Below are 15,040 nucleotides of genomic sequence, written 5' to 3'. Positions count from 1 at the left end.
GCTTCCTGGTTCAATCTTTCCTTCTCGGTTTCAGCTTCGGATGTGTTTGGCCCCCACTTATTTTCAAGTAGGCCACATGGTTTTTGCAACAGCCAGAATGTAAATGTCTGTCTCCTCCCAGCCTAGCTCATCTTTCTCTTTAAAGCGAGCGACTGGCCCTTGTGGTTCACTGAGTGCCGGGTCGGATGAAAGGACCCGGTGGCTCCCTTCCCAGAAGGTCTCTTTGTGATTCTATAAAACGCTGGTTGCTAAGCGGTGGCCGCGGTTGCCAGGGACAGTGATGGATGAATGGAGCAGGAGAGAGGATTATGGGAAGAATTTATAAAGTGTGTCGTTTGAACTTCATTGGATTTCTCTTTGACTGGCTTTGAATCTTCTTCCAGCCAGAGTACTAGTATTTAGGCACAAAGCAGGCTCCAGGGTGACTAAAGAAAAGCCCTCCAGACTCCCCAACTAATCCGTGAAATGCAAGGGAAATTCATCAGTTGTACAGACACTTACAGGACAGTCCGAAATGGCTTCTTATTGTTCCCCCTAAACCCATCTCGCCTCTTCCCCCCTTTCTCTTAGGCTGGGATCTTCTTTGACTGTTCTCTCATCTTCTCTGTCCCCTATGGAATATATAGCTGAAACCCAGCCTTTTTTTTTTCTAGCTCCTCCTATAAAATAAATGAAGACAACCATCTTTTGAACTTTGAGGTCAATATTTAGCTGGCTGTGTCTGCAGAATCGGACATGTGGTGCTTCCTCTCCTGCCCCTTCCCTGGGGAGTCCAACAGTCCCTGCCAAGAGTGCTAATCTGGCCAGGCTAGAAGTAGGGGATAACGGAGGGGGTGGGGGAGCACATAGGGAGGATGGAGCGTACCTCTTGTAACTCATCCCCTGCACACGCTCATCTAATCCTCCACCACCACACCTCACAGATCTCCCCCTACCACAGAAACATGCCATGTATACTTCCCCACTGAGCAGAAGAGGAAATACCAGTGTGACACACTGCAAAGGTCCAGTAAGGAAACAAAACCTACGGCAAATATGATTTCCCCCTCCCTCAACCTTTTCTGTCTCCCGTTCCTCCTCCTCTATCACCTTGTCACATGTTCTGTCCCTTTATCTCTCTTTCCCTCTCCCATCTCTTGGACTCTCACTCGCCTTGACAGGAGAAGAATTTATGGAGCAATAAATGGCTCCCTGAGTGACCTTTTGAACTTGTTCCTCCCTGTGCTTCAGCCCAGAGATGATAAGCTGGGCTCCCATAGCCTTTCACCTCTCCCATTGTTAAACCCCTGGTTCCCAGCCTCCCCCTGAGCACAGAAAGACAAGCAGAGCCTGGGGTTGGTGAGGAGCATCCAGACCTGTCAGAAGATGGTCAGTCCCCAGACAGTGTTGCCTCTTACTTTTGACAAGGCATGCCCTTTTGCAAATAGGCCTGACTCCCCCTAGCATCCTTCCTCATCCTTTTGGACAGAGGTTTTCCCAGGCACCACAGCCCTCACCCTTCCTTCCTTTATTATTAAAATACTTGATCCATATACAGGACCCCTTCTGTATGACTTTATAAAGAAATCAAAATGGATGGACGTCTCTTAAAGCAGTGGTTTTCAACTCAGTCTTCAAGGACCTGGCCAGTCAAATTGTCAGGATATCCACAATGAATATGCATGAGGGAGATTTCCATGCACTGCCTTTTAGTTACGCAAATCTCTCTCATGCATATTCACTGTGGGTGGTGACCCTGAGGACTGGGTTCAAAACCATTGACTTAAAGGACCCTCAGATGTTCTTAAACCTGTCACCTGTTACATTGTTAGCATTAGTTAATCTATGTTACTGTTTCAGTCTCCGTTCCTGTCGCATGTGGACTATTGCAAGGGTCTTCTGGAATCAACGCTGAGACAGCTACGTGTGCAAAATGCAGCTGCTTGTGTTTTGACAGGAGCAAATTGCTTTACAAGCTATGCCTTTTTGCTGTGAATTATATCGGTCACCAATCATTTTCGCAGTGAAGCGCCTGTAACTGTTGACATTGTCCAAGAACCAGGGTCTGTTGAATGTTCCCGTGCATCGGAAGATTAAGTTACGTGAGATTAGAGAATGGATTTTCTCTGTGGCAGCCCTTTCTTATGCAATACATCACCAATATTGCTGTGATTAATAACCAGTATATTAGAATTCAGGAAACAATTGACAGTTTTTTAGGGTTTTTTTTCATTTAGACGTGTGTTCATTGATTTATGATAACTGATTGGTGATGAGTAGGAGATGAAGTATTGTGGGTATTAACAGTGGTATGAGAGGTGCCTTCTGCAGTGTGAAGAAAGATCAGGCTGTAAATGATTGTTTTAATATTTTCTTTTTCATTTTAATTTTGTATGTTAGGTTTTCTTTCAAGTTTTGATTTAATGGAAAATAAATTTTTATTGAGCAACACGACAACAATTGAAAAACAGAGTAAAGCCAAAACATAGCTCATTAAATATCTCAGACATACCCCCCCTCCCCAACTCCCCCCCCCCCCACACACACACTCAGGATCCTCCGTGGCACCAAAGTATAACAGAAAAGTTGAAGAATAAAACGTTTATCAGCAATTCATAATGAAGTTTTGATTGAATTAAATTGTGCTTTTGAGTTGTAAGCCAGATTGAAATTTGGAAACAACAGGATATAAGTACTTTAAATAGAAAACTGAACGGGGCAGGAGGCCACACCAGACACTTGAATCTGCGGTATCTTGGCTTCTTCAGGCTGACAGACAATTATTGCTCCCATATGAGGATGACCTTCAAAGCCAATGACTTCCTTCTTTTCCGTTTCTTAATTCCCCCCTGCCTTTGCCCTTCACACAGGAGCCTCTCCACCTCCAATCACCTCCCCCAACCCCTCTGCCTCGACCATATCTGCCCCACTTCGCCAAGAAGGAATAGTGAGGGATCATGAACTGCCAGAGGTACGGCCATTGGCGTACTCCGAAAGGATTTCAGGATATGCACAATGGATAGGCAAGAGGCACTTGGGCTTGCTCGATTTTCCATTGTATGCAGATTAGAAGAATTTCTCAATATAGATTGTTCCAGAAGTCACTGGAAACTTTTTTTTTTTTTTTTAAATTTAAGTTGATGTCTAAAGTTATGTTTTATGCTCAAGGATAACTGTTACTTCCTAGGAATGTCTAACTCGTTGGGGTCCTCTTATTAAGGTGTGCTAACCAATTTATCGCTCACTAAAGATTAGCGTATGCTAAGGCACCCACAGAATATAATGGATGCCTTAGCATTTAGCACGCGCTAAACCGGTTAGCCTGCCTTAATAAAAGGATCCCTTTGTTTGTAGGGTTTTAAGTAGTGTGTTGTAATTTAATCTATCTCCTGCATATTCATGGTGGAAATCTTGAAAATCTATTTTGAATAGTTAAATTATTTATTTATAATTTGTAATCACATCATATCTATTATTATATTAAGAATGAAGATGAGGATGGGAGAAAATGACTGTTTAATGTAATAATTGTATAGTGAATAGTGTGTTTTGTGCAGTTTTTCTGATTTACCATTTGTATTGCACTATCGAAGTTTGAAAATCAATAAAGATTTTTAAAATAGATATATATTTAAACTTCTTTGATTGTAGCCACAGAAAGACAGTTTATCAACTCTTGTTCCCTTTCTAAGTTTCCAAGTTTTTATTCAAAATTTGATTAAACGCTTATATAATTTCTAAGCGATTTACATTAAAAATATTAAAATAGTAATTTACAAAGAAAACATATAAACAATCCTAATATTGATACTGACTTACAAGAAGCAAAAGGAACGAAAGGGAAAAACTACAATTTTTAAAAGCAAAGAAACATTCAAGGTAAACACATTAAGGTGGGGAGGGGTTCCGCTGATCTAAGGAGTCTGTCAAGGAAGATAGGTTGTTGTGTTTGCCACATTTGAAATGTCAAGGGTGCTCATTTATAATTATCCTGGGTGGAATTAGTAGCCAATGGGCACTTTTTAGAAGGGGTGTGACATGTTCAAACTTTTTTGAATTGGTCATCATTTTTATTGCTATTCTGAATAATTTGTAAATGTCGTTTGTTGTGGTCACCTAAGTGCTGGCAATATACATGTGCATGACATGCTTACTTTCAGAGTAGCGCTTTGGTGGCTACACATGTATGTACATATATGCTAGTATTTTAAACATTTACACCTATGCTCCCAGGGGTGCACAATTTCGGTCCCCGAGGTCCGCAATCCAGTCAGATTTTCAGGATTTCCCCAATGAATATGCATGAGATCTATTTGTATGTCCTGTCTTCATTGTATGCAAATAGATCTCATGCATATTCATTGGGGAAATTCTAAAAACCAGCCATTGAGCACCTCTGTCTCTTACATACACTGATGTTTTGTTGTTTTTTCCCCTCAGTCTTCTAAGAAAAGCAGGAGTGGCAGAACCCTTAGATGGAATGGAGGAAAAACCCAGAACTGGCTCCACCTGTTTCTAGCAACCTGAAGCCAGGTGGTAATGCTGAAGCCCTTCTTCCTTTCACAGAATGTGAAAGGGAGAAGGGTTTCAGAGGTTTTCAGGACAAAGGCAAGATTGGGGTGCTTTATTTCAGGAAAGGGGAGGGGGCATTGTACCTGTGCCAGCAGTTGAATGCCATCATAATCTCCTTATTTTTGTAAGAGCTCTCTATCAGAGATTACCAGCATTTTATCATTGATATTCAAAAATAGAAAACTGTAACTCTTCTAGGTTGACTTTGCCCACTTTTATGGCCTGGTCGCTTTGAAGGAGGATGCAGGAACAGGTCATTCCTGTTTACCTGTGCCAAGTGCACAGAAATCTTAAACCCATTAAAAATCCTTTGTTCAGAAACATGAAGGAATTTATTGAAAGGAGTGTTGAGACGTGTGCCAGAAATTGCAGAACTAAAACAAATCCATCTGTACTCCCTTGCAGCAGATTTTTTACTGTTAAAATTCTTTCTAAGAAAGAGGCTGTGCATTATAGAATTTGTATGGACTGATTTTTTGTTCTCTCTGCAGGCCGTACACGGATTGAGGAAGGTGCCTCCCTCCGCATAGACTTCCTGCGTTCGGAGGACCAGGGGTGGTATGAATGTCGGGTTTTCTTCCTGGATCGGCACCACGCAGACAAAGAGTTCCAAAACGGGACCTGGATTCACCTCACTGTTAACTGTATGGACTCTGCTTGCTTATAGAATGCATAGGGACAAGGAGCCATCAAACTATATTCTATATAGGAGTGGGAAAGGGAAGCTGGGATGGTTTAAACATAGGTTTGAAATTGAAGAGGCAGAAACTGGAAAAAACAAAATGTGACAGGAGTGACTGCTGTGTGGCTTCCCTCCCCCCCCCCCTCTTAGAAGTCATTTACTAATGAGGCATCAGAAGTGTGTCCCTAGCATGGACACCAGGGTCAGTGGTGGCCTTGCAGCTGTTTCAAAAGTGCACCTGACTCCTGCATGAAAAGTCCCTTAGAGGCTGTCAATGATTGACTGGTTTTATGTTGCAAGGCCTTGGGGAGACTGGGACGGCCCCTCCCTCTCGCCTCCACTGATTGTGGTACCCCTCAGCTGGACCTCCTACCCTGAGGGCATCGTAGTGGCAGATGGGGAAAGCTGAACCACCTCCTCCCCCACTGCGTTTTCCTCTCTCTGCCTAATTAGATCAGATGTGGAGTTCAGATTACTCTGGCCTCTGACCGGCCCTAACCCCCAGGTCATCCTGTATCCTTTCCCTTACAAAGAGGGGGGCGACAGAGGAAATGGTCGCACTACAGCCATTTTCTACTGTTTTAAAATAAGATCTTGCCGTTTGTGTACAGCACATCAAAGCAGGTTACAGTATAAATAACTGGGAAAAGAATTCAGAAAGGAAGACGGGGATGAAGAAAAATTGGTCAGAGAGAAATTAATGAGAGACAGGAAAGGCGGCAAGTAAAATCTCTGCCAAAAAAAAATAAAAAATTAACTGAAAACCAAGTTTTTAAATTATTGAAGTGAACGCTAGGGTTACCAGACATGTCCTCTTTGTCCGGGTTTTGAAAAGCAAACCGCGTTGGGAAGGGCATCAGCGGATGCCCTCCCGACCTAGACAAACAGGCTGAGGGTGGAAGTGGGCGGGCCTGCGGGTGGGTCTAGTGAAAGCTGAACTCGAAGATCTAAAAGCGATGCATTCCATAGAGATGGACCTAAATAAGTGAGTGCTGTGATTCCATAGTTGTATTCAGATGTGCTCGAGAGAGGATAGAAGAGGGATTAGAAGAATAAGGAATTAAGGGCCCTTTTACTAAGCTGTGAGCTGTCAGAGCGTGCTCAGATGTCCTGCTGTAGTTATTTTGAATCTGTTTTCAACTCCTAACTCCCACTCACTGCTGTCTAATTTAGACAGGACATTTCAGGGTTGGGGAGACTATGGTAGAGGAATTGATACAGTGGGTCTAGGGACCTGATTGTAAGCTCTTCTGAGCAGGGACCGGCTATTGTAGTAGTCGTAGTATGCACACTAGCCATGCACCCCAAAAAATAAAATGTATTTATTAGTGCTGGGGTCGTGTTTGGGGGCGGAGACTAGCCGGGGATATGCTAATTGGTTAGCTCATGGGCATTCCTGTCAGCTGTCCGATTAGCACATGGTTAGTGCGGGAGCCCTTACCACCTAGACAATAGGTGTTGCTAATGGGAAAATTAGCACATGGCCATTATTGCAAACATGGAAAATGCAGCCATTTTTTTGCCAGATTAAAAGAGGCCTCAGTGCCTGAGAAATCCAGGCGCTAGTCTGATATACTGATTTACCATATAGCACGTAAACTGGTTATTAGACCTTATGGGGATGTGTACCAGACAAAAATCTTTGGGGTTCATTTGATATTTCAAGATATAAACATGACTTTGTATGACCCTGGAAAAATCTGTCCCTCTTCTGTGTGTTCACCTGGACTGTCTGTGTAAACGTGTGATGAATAATCTTCTGAAATTAGTCATGGAGGGAACTGAAGTGGCCTGATTGGATTTAACTAGACTATGGCAAATCTCTGGGATACAAAATTTTATGATGTTCACATAAACTCTTGGATAAAGTTGTGCGGTTGACATGTTATTCCCCTTTAAAGGGAATAAATGGAAAACAAGGTCAGACGTGGACTGACTTAATAAGTTTTTCCTTTTTTGGGTCTGTTTTATTTCTGTTTATCACATTAACTCTTGGCTTTCTCGTTCTCTGGTCTACAGCTGACAGATCTCTGTGTTTCTTTCTCCGCTGTCCGCTTATAGCTCCACCTTCTTTCCATGAGACTCCAGCTGCCTTTGTGGAGGTACGTGGTGGTGACACCCTGAGCCTCTCCTGCGTGGCCTATGGGAATCCAAAGCCAGCCATTACCTGGAAGAGAAATGGTGTCATCTTAATGGGCGGGGACAAGATCCAGGTGAGTCCATGAGTAGGGAGTGGACCATGCGCTTCTGCATCCTGAAGGGAGCGCCTGTTGCTATGACAGCAGCAGCAGGTACCCCATGAGGATGTCATCTTCCCCATACTCAGCAGCTGCCTTACAGGAACATGGAAGCCCTGTTGCAGTCTATGTAGACAAATCTGTATCCCCCTCCCAATCCAAAAAGTTGACATAAAGATCAAAAGCCAGACATCTTCATGCTTGTTTATGAAGGGCTAAGTTAAGATGGATGAATTATAAATGCAAATTAGTATCGAGGGAGGCATGCTGGGAAGAGGTAACTTCCTCTGAAGCCTTATCAGTGTTTTGGAATTGGTTAGGTAGTATGTGGTCCTTGTCCCTGAAGGGAGGGTAAAGAACAGGAAATATGGGAGAGAAATGAGTAAGAGATGGGAGAGCGCACCCCCACATAAATTAAGAGTGGGGCAGCCTTGACTATTTGAACTTCAGCCAAAATCGCTCAATTAGTTTACATGGCATTTTAATATTAATTAGGTTTGGGGAATGAGCAATCATGCAGAAAACCAGGCAGTAAGCCGTTTTCTGCATCGGGGCCCTGGTGTCTTCAGTTCACACCATTTCTGTGGTAAATTGCAGACAGGGAGGAACTCATGAGTTTTGGGGAAACTCCAGCAGAGAAAGCAAAATAGCCTAGTTAATGGTAAATTATTACCAGAGTTCAACGAGGACTTTGCTGACATCTAGTGGCCAGTTTGTGTACAGTCCGGCCTAGTGAAGAAGCCTCGGTTGTGGTTTGCTTATCAGTGGATTCTTCTCTTGCCAGGTCAACAATGGTTCCCTGACTATTAATGACATTAAACGCAGTTATGCCGGGGTGTTCACGTGCCATGCTTCCAGCCCAGAGGGGGAGATCATTCACACCAGCCGCCTCCTTATTCAAGGTAATGATCGGGGGAAGAACATGGGGAGGGAGAAGTGTATAGAGCACTGGGTGAGACAATGGGGGTAGGGAGAGGAGTGCATGAAGGGTGTGGGAGACACAGAGAAGGTCCTGCACAAGTGAAGAGGTGAGACTCCTCTCTCTCCTTCACCACTCAGATACAACATATCGCTAAAACCTGCCGCTTCTTCCTTTATAATATTACCAAAACACTTATCCACATCCTCATCGCCTTGCGCTCAGACTACTGCAACTCACTACTCTCGGGATGTCCACTTAGCCATCTCGCTGCCCTCCAAACCATCCACAATTCGGCTGCACGACTTATATTCCGAGAGAGCCGCTATAGTCATGTCATCCCTCTCCTACAGTCACTTCATTAGCTTCCTGTCTGTTTCCAAATAATATTCAAACTCCTCATAGTGACCTACAAATGCACTCACTCAACTGCCCCTCACTATCTTTCTTCACTTATCTCTCCCTATGATTCCTCCCCCGTGAGCTCCGCTCAGCTGGTAAGTCCCTCCTTTCTGTGCCCTTCTCTTCAACTGCCAACTCCAGACTCCGTCCTTTCTGCTCCATATGCTTGGAACAAGCTACCCAAATCCCTACGGCGGGCTCTATATCTGACAGCCGAGTTAAAAGCCCACCTCTTTGAGAAAGCTTTTGACTCTTAACTCCTCTCACTTTGGGTTCAGCATCACCTACCCTCTATGTCATGTCTGTCTGTCCAAGTTAGATTGTAAGCTCTTCTGAGCAGGGACCATCTATAAATGTCAAAATGTACAGTGCTGCGCACGCCTTTCAACGGTAGGGGTAGTGAATGGAATTGCAAGGAATATTCTTTTGGATGCCTTAAGAGTTTTGAAAATGCCCCTAATAGACCGTAGATCACTTTGGGTAATTTTCTTTAGACACATGGTAAATAAATATTTGGAAGAGATATTTCTATGTTACCACTCTGGATTTGACGGTCCACAGAGGCTAAATAATTACATAAGAACATAAGATAAATGTAGGTGTATAATATATTAATATTCTTGTTATTTTTGATCCTCCATTAGGGCCACCAGTGATTCTGATTCCTCCAGAGAACGTGACAGTAAACATATCCCAGGATGTGTTTCTGGCCTGCCAGGCTGAGGCCTACCCAACAAATCTTACCTACAGCTGGTTCCAGTGGAACAACAATGTCTTCCATCTCAGGTAACGTGCAGAGGGCCCTGGGGCTAAACAAATTCAATAAAAGTGCCCAAGGATCCTTCCCACTGTCTGCTGGGATCTGTGATTTCAAAGGAATAAGGAAATCTGGCAAAAGGAACAAGAGTATGTCATAAATGCAGGCCCCTGGTCTGTGGCAAACGTGTAATTTGCATAGTGACCATAAGATGGCGCCATTGCTCAAGAAGTAACTTTTTTATTCCTCTTACTGACCTACAACTGTATTTGCTCCACAGCTCTTAAGTATCTCTCATCTCTCCACACTCCCCCCCCCCCCCTCCCAGGCACTCCACTCATAGGATATGTGTCTCGTACCCTTCTCCTGTACGGTCAGCTCCAGACCCTGCCCCCTTCTATCTTGTTGCACCATATGCCTGGAATAAACTGCCTGACTTGATACCTTGGGCTCCGTCTCTAGAAGTCTTCAAATCCAGAGCCAAAGCCCACTTCTTTGAAGCTGCTTCAATTCCAATAGCTGTCTTATCGTTCCCTCTGTAATTCCCCTTTGTGTTCAGTTTGTCTGTCTTGGCTAGATTGTAAGCTCTTTTGATGAAGTAGTGCAGTAGAAATGGTTAGTCTTTGAGACAGGATTGTAGCAAGCCACATAGGACACAAGGGAAGCCGTCCATTGGGCTGATATCAATAAGTGGATGGGGTAGGAGTGCACTGCATCAGTTGTGGGGGTGTTGCACAGGGCACATTTGGCACTTGCATGGTCCCTGTTTAGAGAGATAGAAAAGTAGAAAAAGACGGCAGATAAAGACCGTGTGATCTACTCAGTCTCTATCTTTCTCGTCCTTAGAGATCCTATGGGCTTCTCCCAAGCTTTCTTTGTCTCCACCAGCATCCTCCATTCTTTCCTTAGATTACACCTTCATCCTATGTAGCCCCGCCCCCCAGGAACACCACGTTCTGGCTGGCCCTGCCCCCAGGCCCACCCCCTCGACCTGCACGTGCAACGAGCTGAAGATTTTATTTCCAGACCTGGAATATTCAGAAATTTGGTTTTAATTATTCACCTTTTCCCAGTCTAAGTTGAAGCTGAATTACAAATCTGGTACAATTGTTTATTGGAAGCTTCTATATCGCTACTAATGACTGGGGAGTCAATTCAGAGAGGTTTGCATGAACTTCAGTAATGGTGTTACAATAAATGAAGTGACTTTATTGAACGATACACCCGTGGCTGATCTATTGACATCCTGCCCTCATGACTCCCTTGGTGTGTGAGGGTCATTTATTGTATTATGCAGGATATAGGGGGGAGCATAATCCCATATGTAAGAGACACCCCTTACCTGTAGCTGAATGATAGAAATGCTTCAGAGATTTTTGACACAGCAGAGTATAGACAGCAAAAAAAAAAAGAAAAAAAAAATTTAAATTGAATCAGGTTGGGCAGACTGGATGGACCATTCGGGTCTTTATCTGCCGTCATCTACTATGTTACTATGTTTGTTTTTGCCAGTGGAGCAAAGAGAAATACAAGGCTTAATGTTTAGAACACAAGATGCTGAAGTCATAACTTATAAATAACAGAAAACTGTTCCTGAAAATAATTCTTATGTCCGGTGACCCCCAGCCTAACATATCTGTCACTTGTATAGTTAAGGGACGTCATGTGATTGTAAGAACATAAGACTAGCCTTACTGGGTCAGACCAAAGGTCCATCAAGACCAGTAGCCCATTCAGGTCCCTAGAATCTGGCCAAAACCCAAGGAGTAGCTACCGATCCAGGGCAAGCAGAGGCTTCCCCCATGTCTTAATAAAAGACTATGGACTTTTCCTCCAGGGATTGTCCAAACCTTTCTTAAAACCAGCTCTGCTATCCGCTCTTACCACGTCCTCTGGCAACTATTCTCTGAGTGAAAAAATATTTCCTCCTATTGGTTTTAAAAGTATTTCCCTGTAACTTCATCAAGTGTCCCCTAGTCTTTGTCATTTTTGGCGGAGTGAAAAATCGATCCACATGTACCTGTGTTTGATCATCCTCTAAAAATAGACTGATTTGGTCCCTTACCACCTCCTCTGTGAATTGAGTCAGCAAGGATAGGTTGGATATCAGCCTAAAATTAGCACAGAGTGATATGTCTGCTGCAGGTCAAGGACCCTGGGCAAAAAAATTAAGGTGACCCCCCTCTCCCAAGCAAACACATTCTAGACTTATATAGAAAACATAACATAGTAATTGAAATTGAAAAGCAAGATATCGGAGATGCACAACGTTTTTGCATCAGAATCACAAACTATGTTTTGCAGAGATATTAATAGAAGCTTTTTCTCTGATTTGTTTGCACTGGCAGGAAGAGGCTTGCAGCTTTCAGATTGTTAGGGCTCAGGTGCATCTTTGGTGCCACTTCTAAATAAGAAAAACAAAGCCTACTCCTGAGACCTCACTTCAACAAATAAGGGCCTGGGTTTAACCCTTGAAATTTTGGTTGCTTGGCTCAGGTGTCTCACTACATGTCCCAATGTGACATTTAAAAAATCAAGCAGCGGAGGAGCTAGTTCCTATCCCATCGTTGCTCCTTGTGACCTTGGGCAAGTCACTTAACCCTCCGTTGTCTTAGGTAGAAGCTCAGATTGTGAGTCTTCCATGGAGTTTTTTGGCTTGCAAGTGAAATTCCTTTCAGGTACTTTCTCCTCATTATGGATTTATCAGATTTCTATAAGAACGGCAGGACCATATACAGAAGTAGTTTCTACAATGGTAATAAGAGGCAGCAGGTAGGAGGATCATCCGCTGACAGACTGGCACATAAGGGGTTCTAGAGCAAAGCCTTGTGGAGAGAGAGAAAAGGGGGGGCAGAGGGATATGAGGGGGAGGCTTATTTTCTAAGTGCAAAGCACAACCAAGCCTAGCCAAGAAGCTCATAGCCAATCAAGGGCAGTTATGGTTTGGATTAAGATGGTCTTGGGGGAATCCATTGCTTAGTCCTTTGATAAGCAGCATAACATCTGTTTTACTCTATGGGATCTTGCCAGGCACTGTAGGACTTAATGGACCTTCGGTCTGTCCCAGTACGGCCACTATCATGTTCAAAGACTTCCAGTTTATTTACTGTTACTGATGATCCCCAAAGGAACAGCAATGAGCATGGAAAAGCAAAGGGAGCCACCATATATTTAAAACAGTTTAGGCCTAATCTAGTATTTTTTTCTGTGTACAGGCTCTAGGCGACTTGCAAGAGAAAAAGGGAAGCTTGGTCTTATAGAGTTGGATTGTCCAAGAGTAGGGTTTTCAGTTTCTTCCGGAAGAGAGTGTGGTTGAATTCTGTTCTTATGGTCTCTGTGAGTTCATTCCACATCTTGACTCCTAGGGAGGTGAACATGGATTGGAAAATTCTTCCGTATTTGAGGTTTTTTGTCAAGGGGAGGTTTAAGAATTCTGAGAGAGGTGGACCATGCTTTTGAGAAGAGTGTGATAAGAGGGGCGGGCGAGTTGCCGTAGATTATGCAATGTATGATACATGTTGCTTTGAATTTTATTCCGGATGCGATGGGTAGCCAGTGGAATTGTTTTCAGTATGTTGAGATAGAGCCTGTGTCAACTTCAGACTCATTGGCAGATTTTTCAAAATGGCTGAAACTCGCTGTATCCCACAAACTCGAATACATGCTATAACCAAACAGTGGACAATGGTGAACTATTTTCAAGGCTGCGGTTATTGTACTCATTTTCTTCAGATTGTTTCTGGATTCTTCTACAAACTGTTTTCACCAACAGATCCAAGAGAATAATCTAGAAGTTGTATGTCAATTGGCTACAGTGATTGGAGGAGTGTAGCCAAGCAAGTCTCAAACACAAATGTTGTATGACCAGAAAAATAAAAGCATTGGTTGGATGTAACTGTAAAGCTCATTGAAATATTCTGATTTGTTGGACTTAATGTCTGGTTCTTTAAGGCTCGTCCGATAAGCTTTTCGAAAGGAACGACAACAAGTTTCTGAAACTGGTAGAACTGTTTGGAAAGTTGACCCTGTCATGACAATGCACATAGGAAGGGCCATAAATCAGGAATCCAAATTCTACCATTTGAGCAAAGACATACAAAATGAAATTATTGCAATTTGGGGCAAGGTTGTCACTGAAAAGATATAGTCTACACTCAAGAAAGCAAAAATACTATTCTGTAATATTTGGATTGCTCTCCAGATGTTAGTCACTGCGAGCAGATGACATTGTTTCTTGCACAAAAGGCACTGTATACATTGAGAACTATTTGTTAGGCTTCCTGGACATGTGCGATCCCACTGAAAAGGCTTTTAGTGACACTGTTATCATAGAGTCTTAATATTGGCAGTCTGAGAGGTCAACTTTACAACAATGGAGCCAACGTGAAAGTGCCATCAATCTCTAAGCTTTCTAGAATGACATGTGGAGCTCAGATCCTGAACTCAATGGTCAACGACACTTGCCAAAGTAAACCATGAGACAGCCAGCTTCTTTGAAACAGTTCAAAATGTGTACGAGTTTTTCTCATCAGCAAAGCACTGAACAGTTCTCAAGCAGTGCGTTCCCTCTCTGAAGTTGAAACCTCTTTCCGAAAGTGATTGTTGCAGTTGTCCGGGTCTCACCACGTCTGGGCGGGTAGAACGGACCTTTCAGCCATCATGCTTTGGCTTTCTTCAGGATGTGAAACTTTCCAAAACTTGGGAAGCCGCCTAGAAGGTCTAACATGTACGGGAAAGAAAGTTTTAATAAACTCAGAAACTTGGAAGGTTGCATCGATGATATGTGGTTATTCAGGCTCCAAATTGGAGAAATCTATGATGATCTGTGTGAAGTACGACAATGAATCAAAGTGCAGATTATGAGCAGCAAGGGGAAGGATTCCCAAGCCCTGTACTCCCTCATCTTGTGGCACGACCTTTTGAATCCCATCCATCCCAAGAGTAAGAGTTTTCACAGGACCAGTGAAATTGTTGCCACTGCTTTGTCAGCCAAGTTCCGATCAATTTCTTCTTTGGATGGTGCAATGACTTCTCCTTCAATGGAGTTGAAGACTTTGGAGAAACATCAGAAAATGCTTTTTCACAGAGAGGGTGGTGGATGCCTGGAAAACCCTTTCTGTGGAGGTGGTGGGGACAGAATTTAAAAATATATGGAGTCGGCACAAACAATCTCTATGTAGAAAGAGGATAGACTTTTCCTCCAGAAGTTTGTACAAGTTTTTTTTAAACCCGGCTATGCTATCTGCTTTTCCCACAGTATCTGGCACCAAATTCCAGAATTTGATTATGCTAATATTTTCTCCTATTTGTTTTAAATGCAGTATTTCAGGGGACACTCAATGAAGTTACAGGGAAATACTTTTAAAAGCAATAGGAGGAATTTTTTTTTTCACTCAGAGATTAGTTAAGCTCTGGATCGCATTGCTAGAGGATATGGTAAGAGTGTTTAATGTAGCTAGTTTTAAAAAAGGTTTGGATAAATTCCTGGAGGA

General features: G+C 43.1%; 1 protein-coding gene across 1 annotated transcript in view; it reads left to right on the top strand.

Annotated features, from left to right (window-relative positions):
* The window catches only part of IGSF9 (immunoglobulin superfamily member 9), a 54,999-nt gene that overhangs the window by 18,646 nt on the left and 21,313 nt on the right, over positions 1 to 15,040 (top strand). Inside the window, exons 4-7 of the mRNA XM_033924932.1 lie at positions 5,043 to 5,195; positions 7,295 to 7,446; positions 8,255 to 8,372; positions 9,436 to 9,577. Coding sequence (XP_033780823.1) covers positions 5,043 to 5,195; positions 7,295 to 7,446; positions 8,255 to 8,372; positions 9,436 to 9,577 — 565 coding nt within the window. The remainder of the gene's footprint in view (positions 1 to 5,042; positions 5,196 to 7,294; positions 7,447 to 8,254; positions 8,373 to 9,435; positions 9,578 to 15,040) is intronic.

This window comes from Geotrypetes seraphini, chromosome 16 (assembly GCF_902459505.1).
Source record: "Geotrypetes seraphini chromosome 16, aGeoSer1.1, whole genome shotgun sequence".
NCBI classification, from domain to species: domain Eukaryota; kingdom Metazoa; phylum Chordata; class Amphibia; order Gymnophiona; family Dermophiidae; genus Geotrypetes; species Geotrypetes seraphini.
The sequence above is the reverse complement of the archived record's forward strand: the minus strand, read 5'-3'. Positions and strand labels throughout refer to the sequence as shown.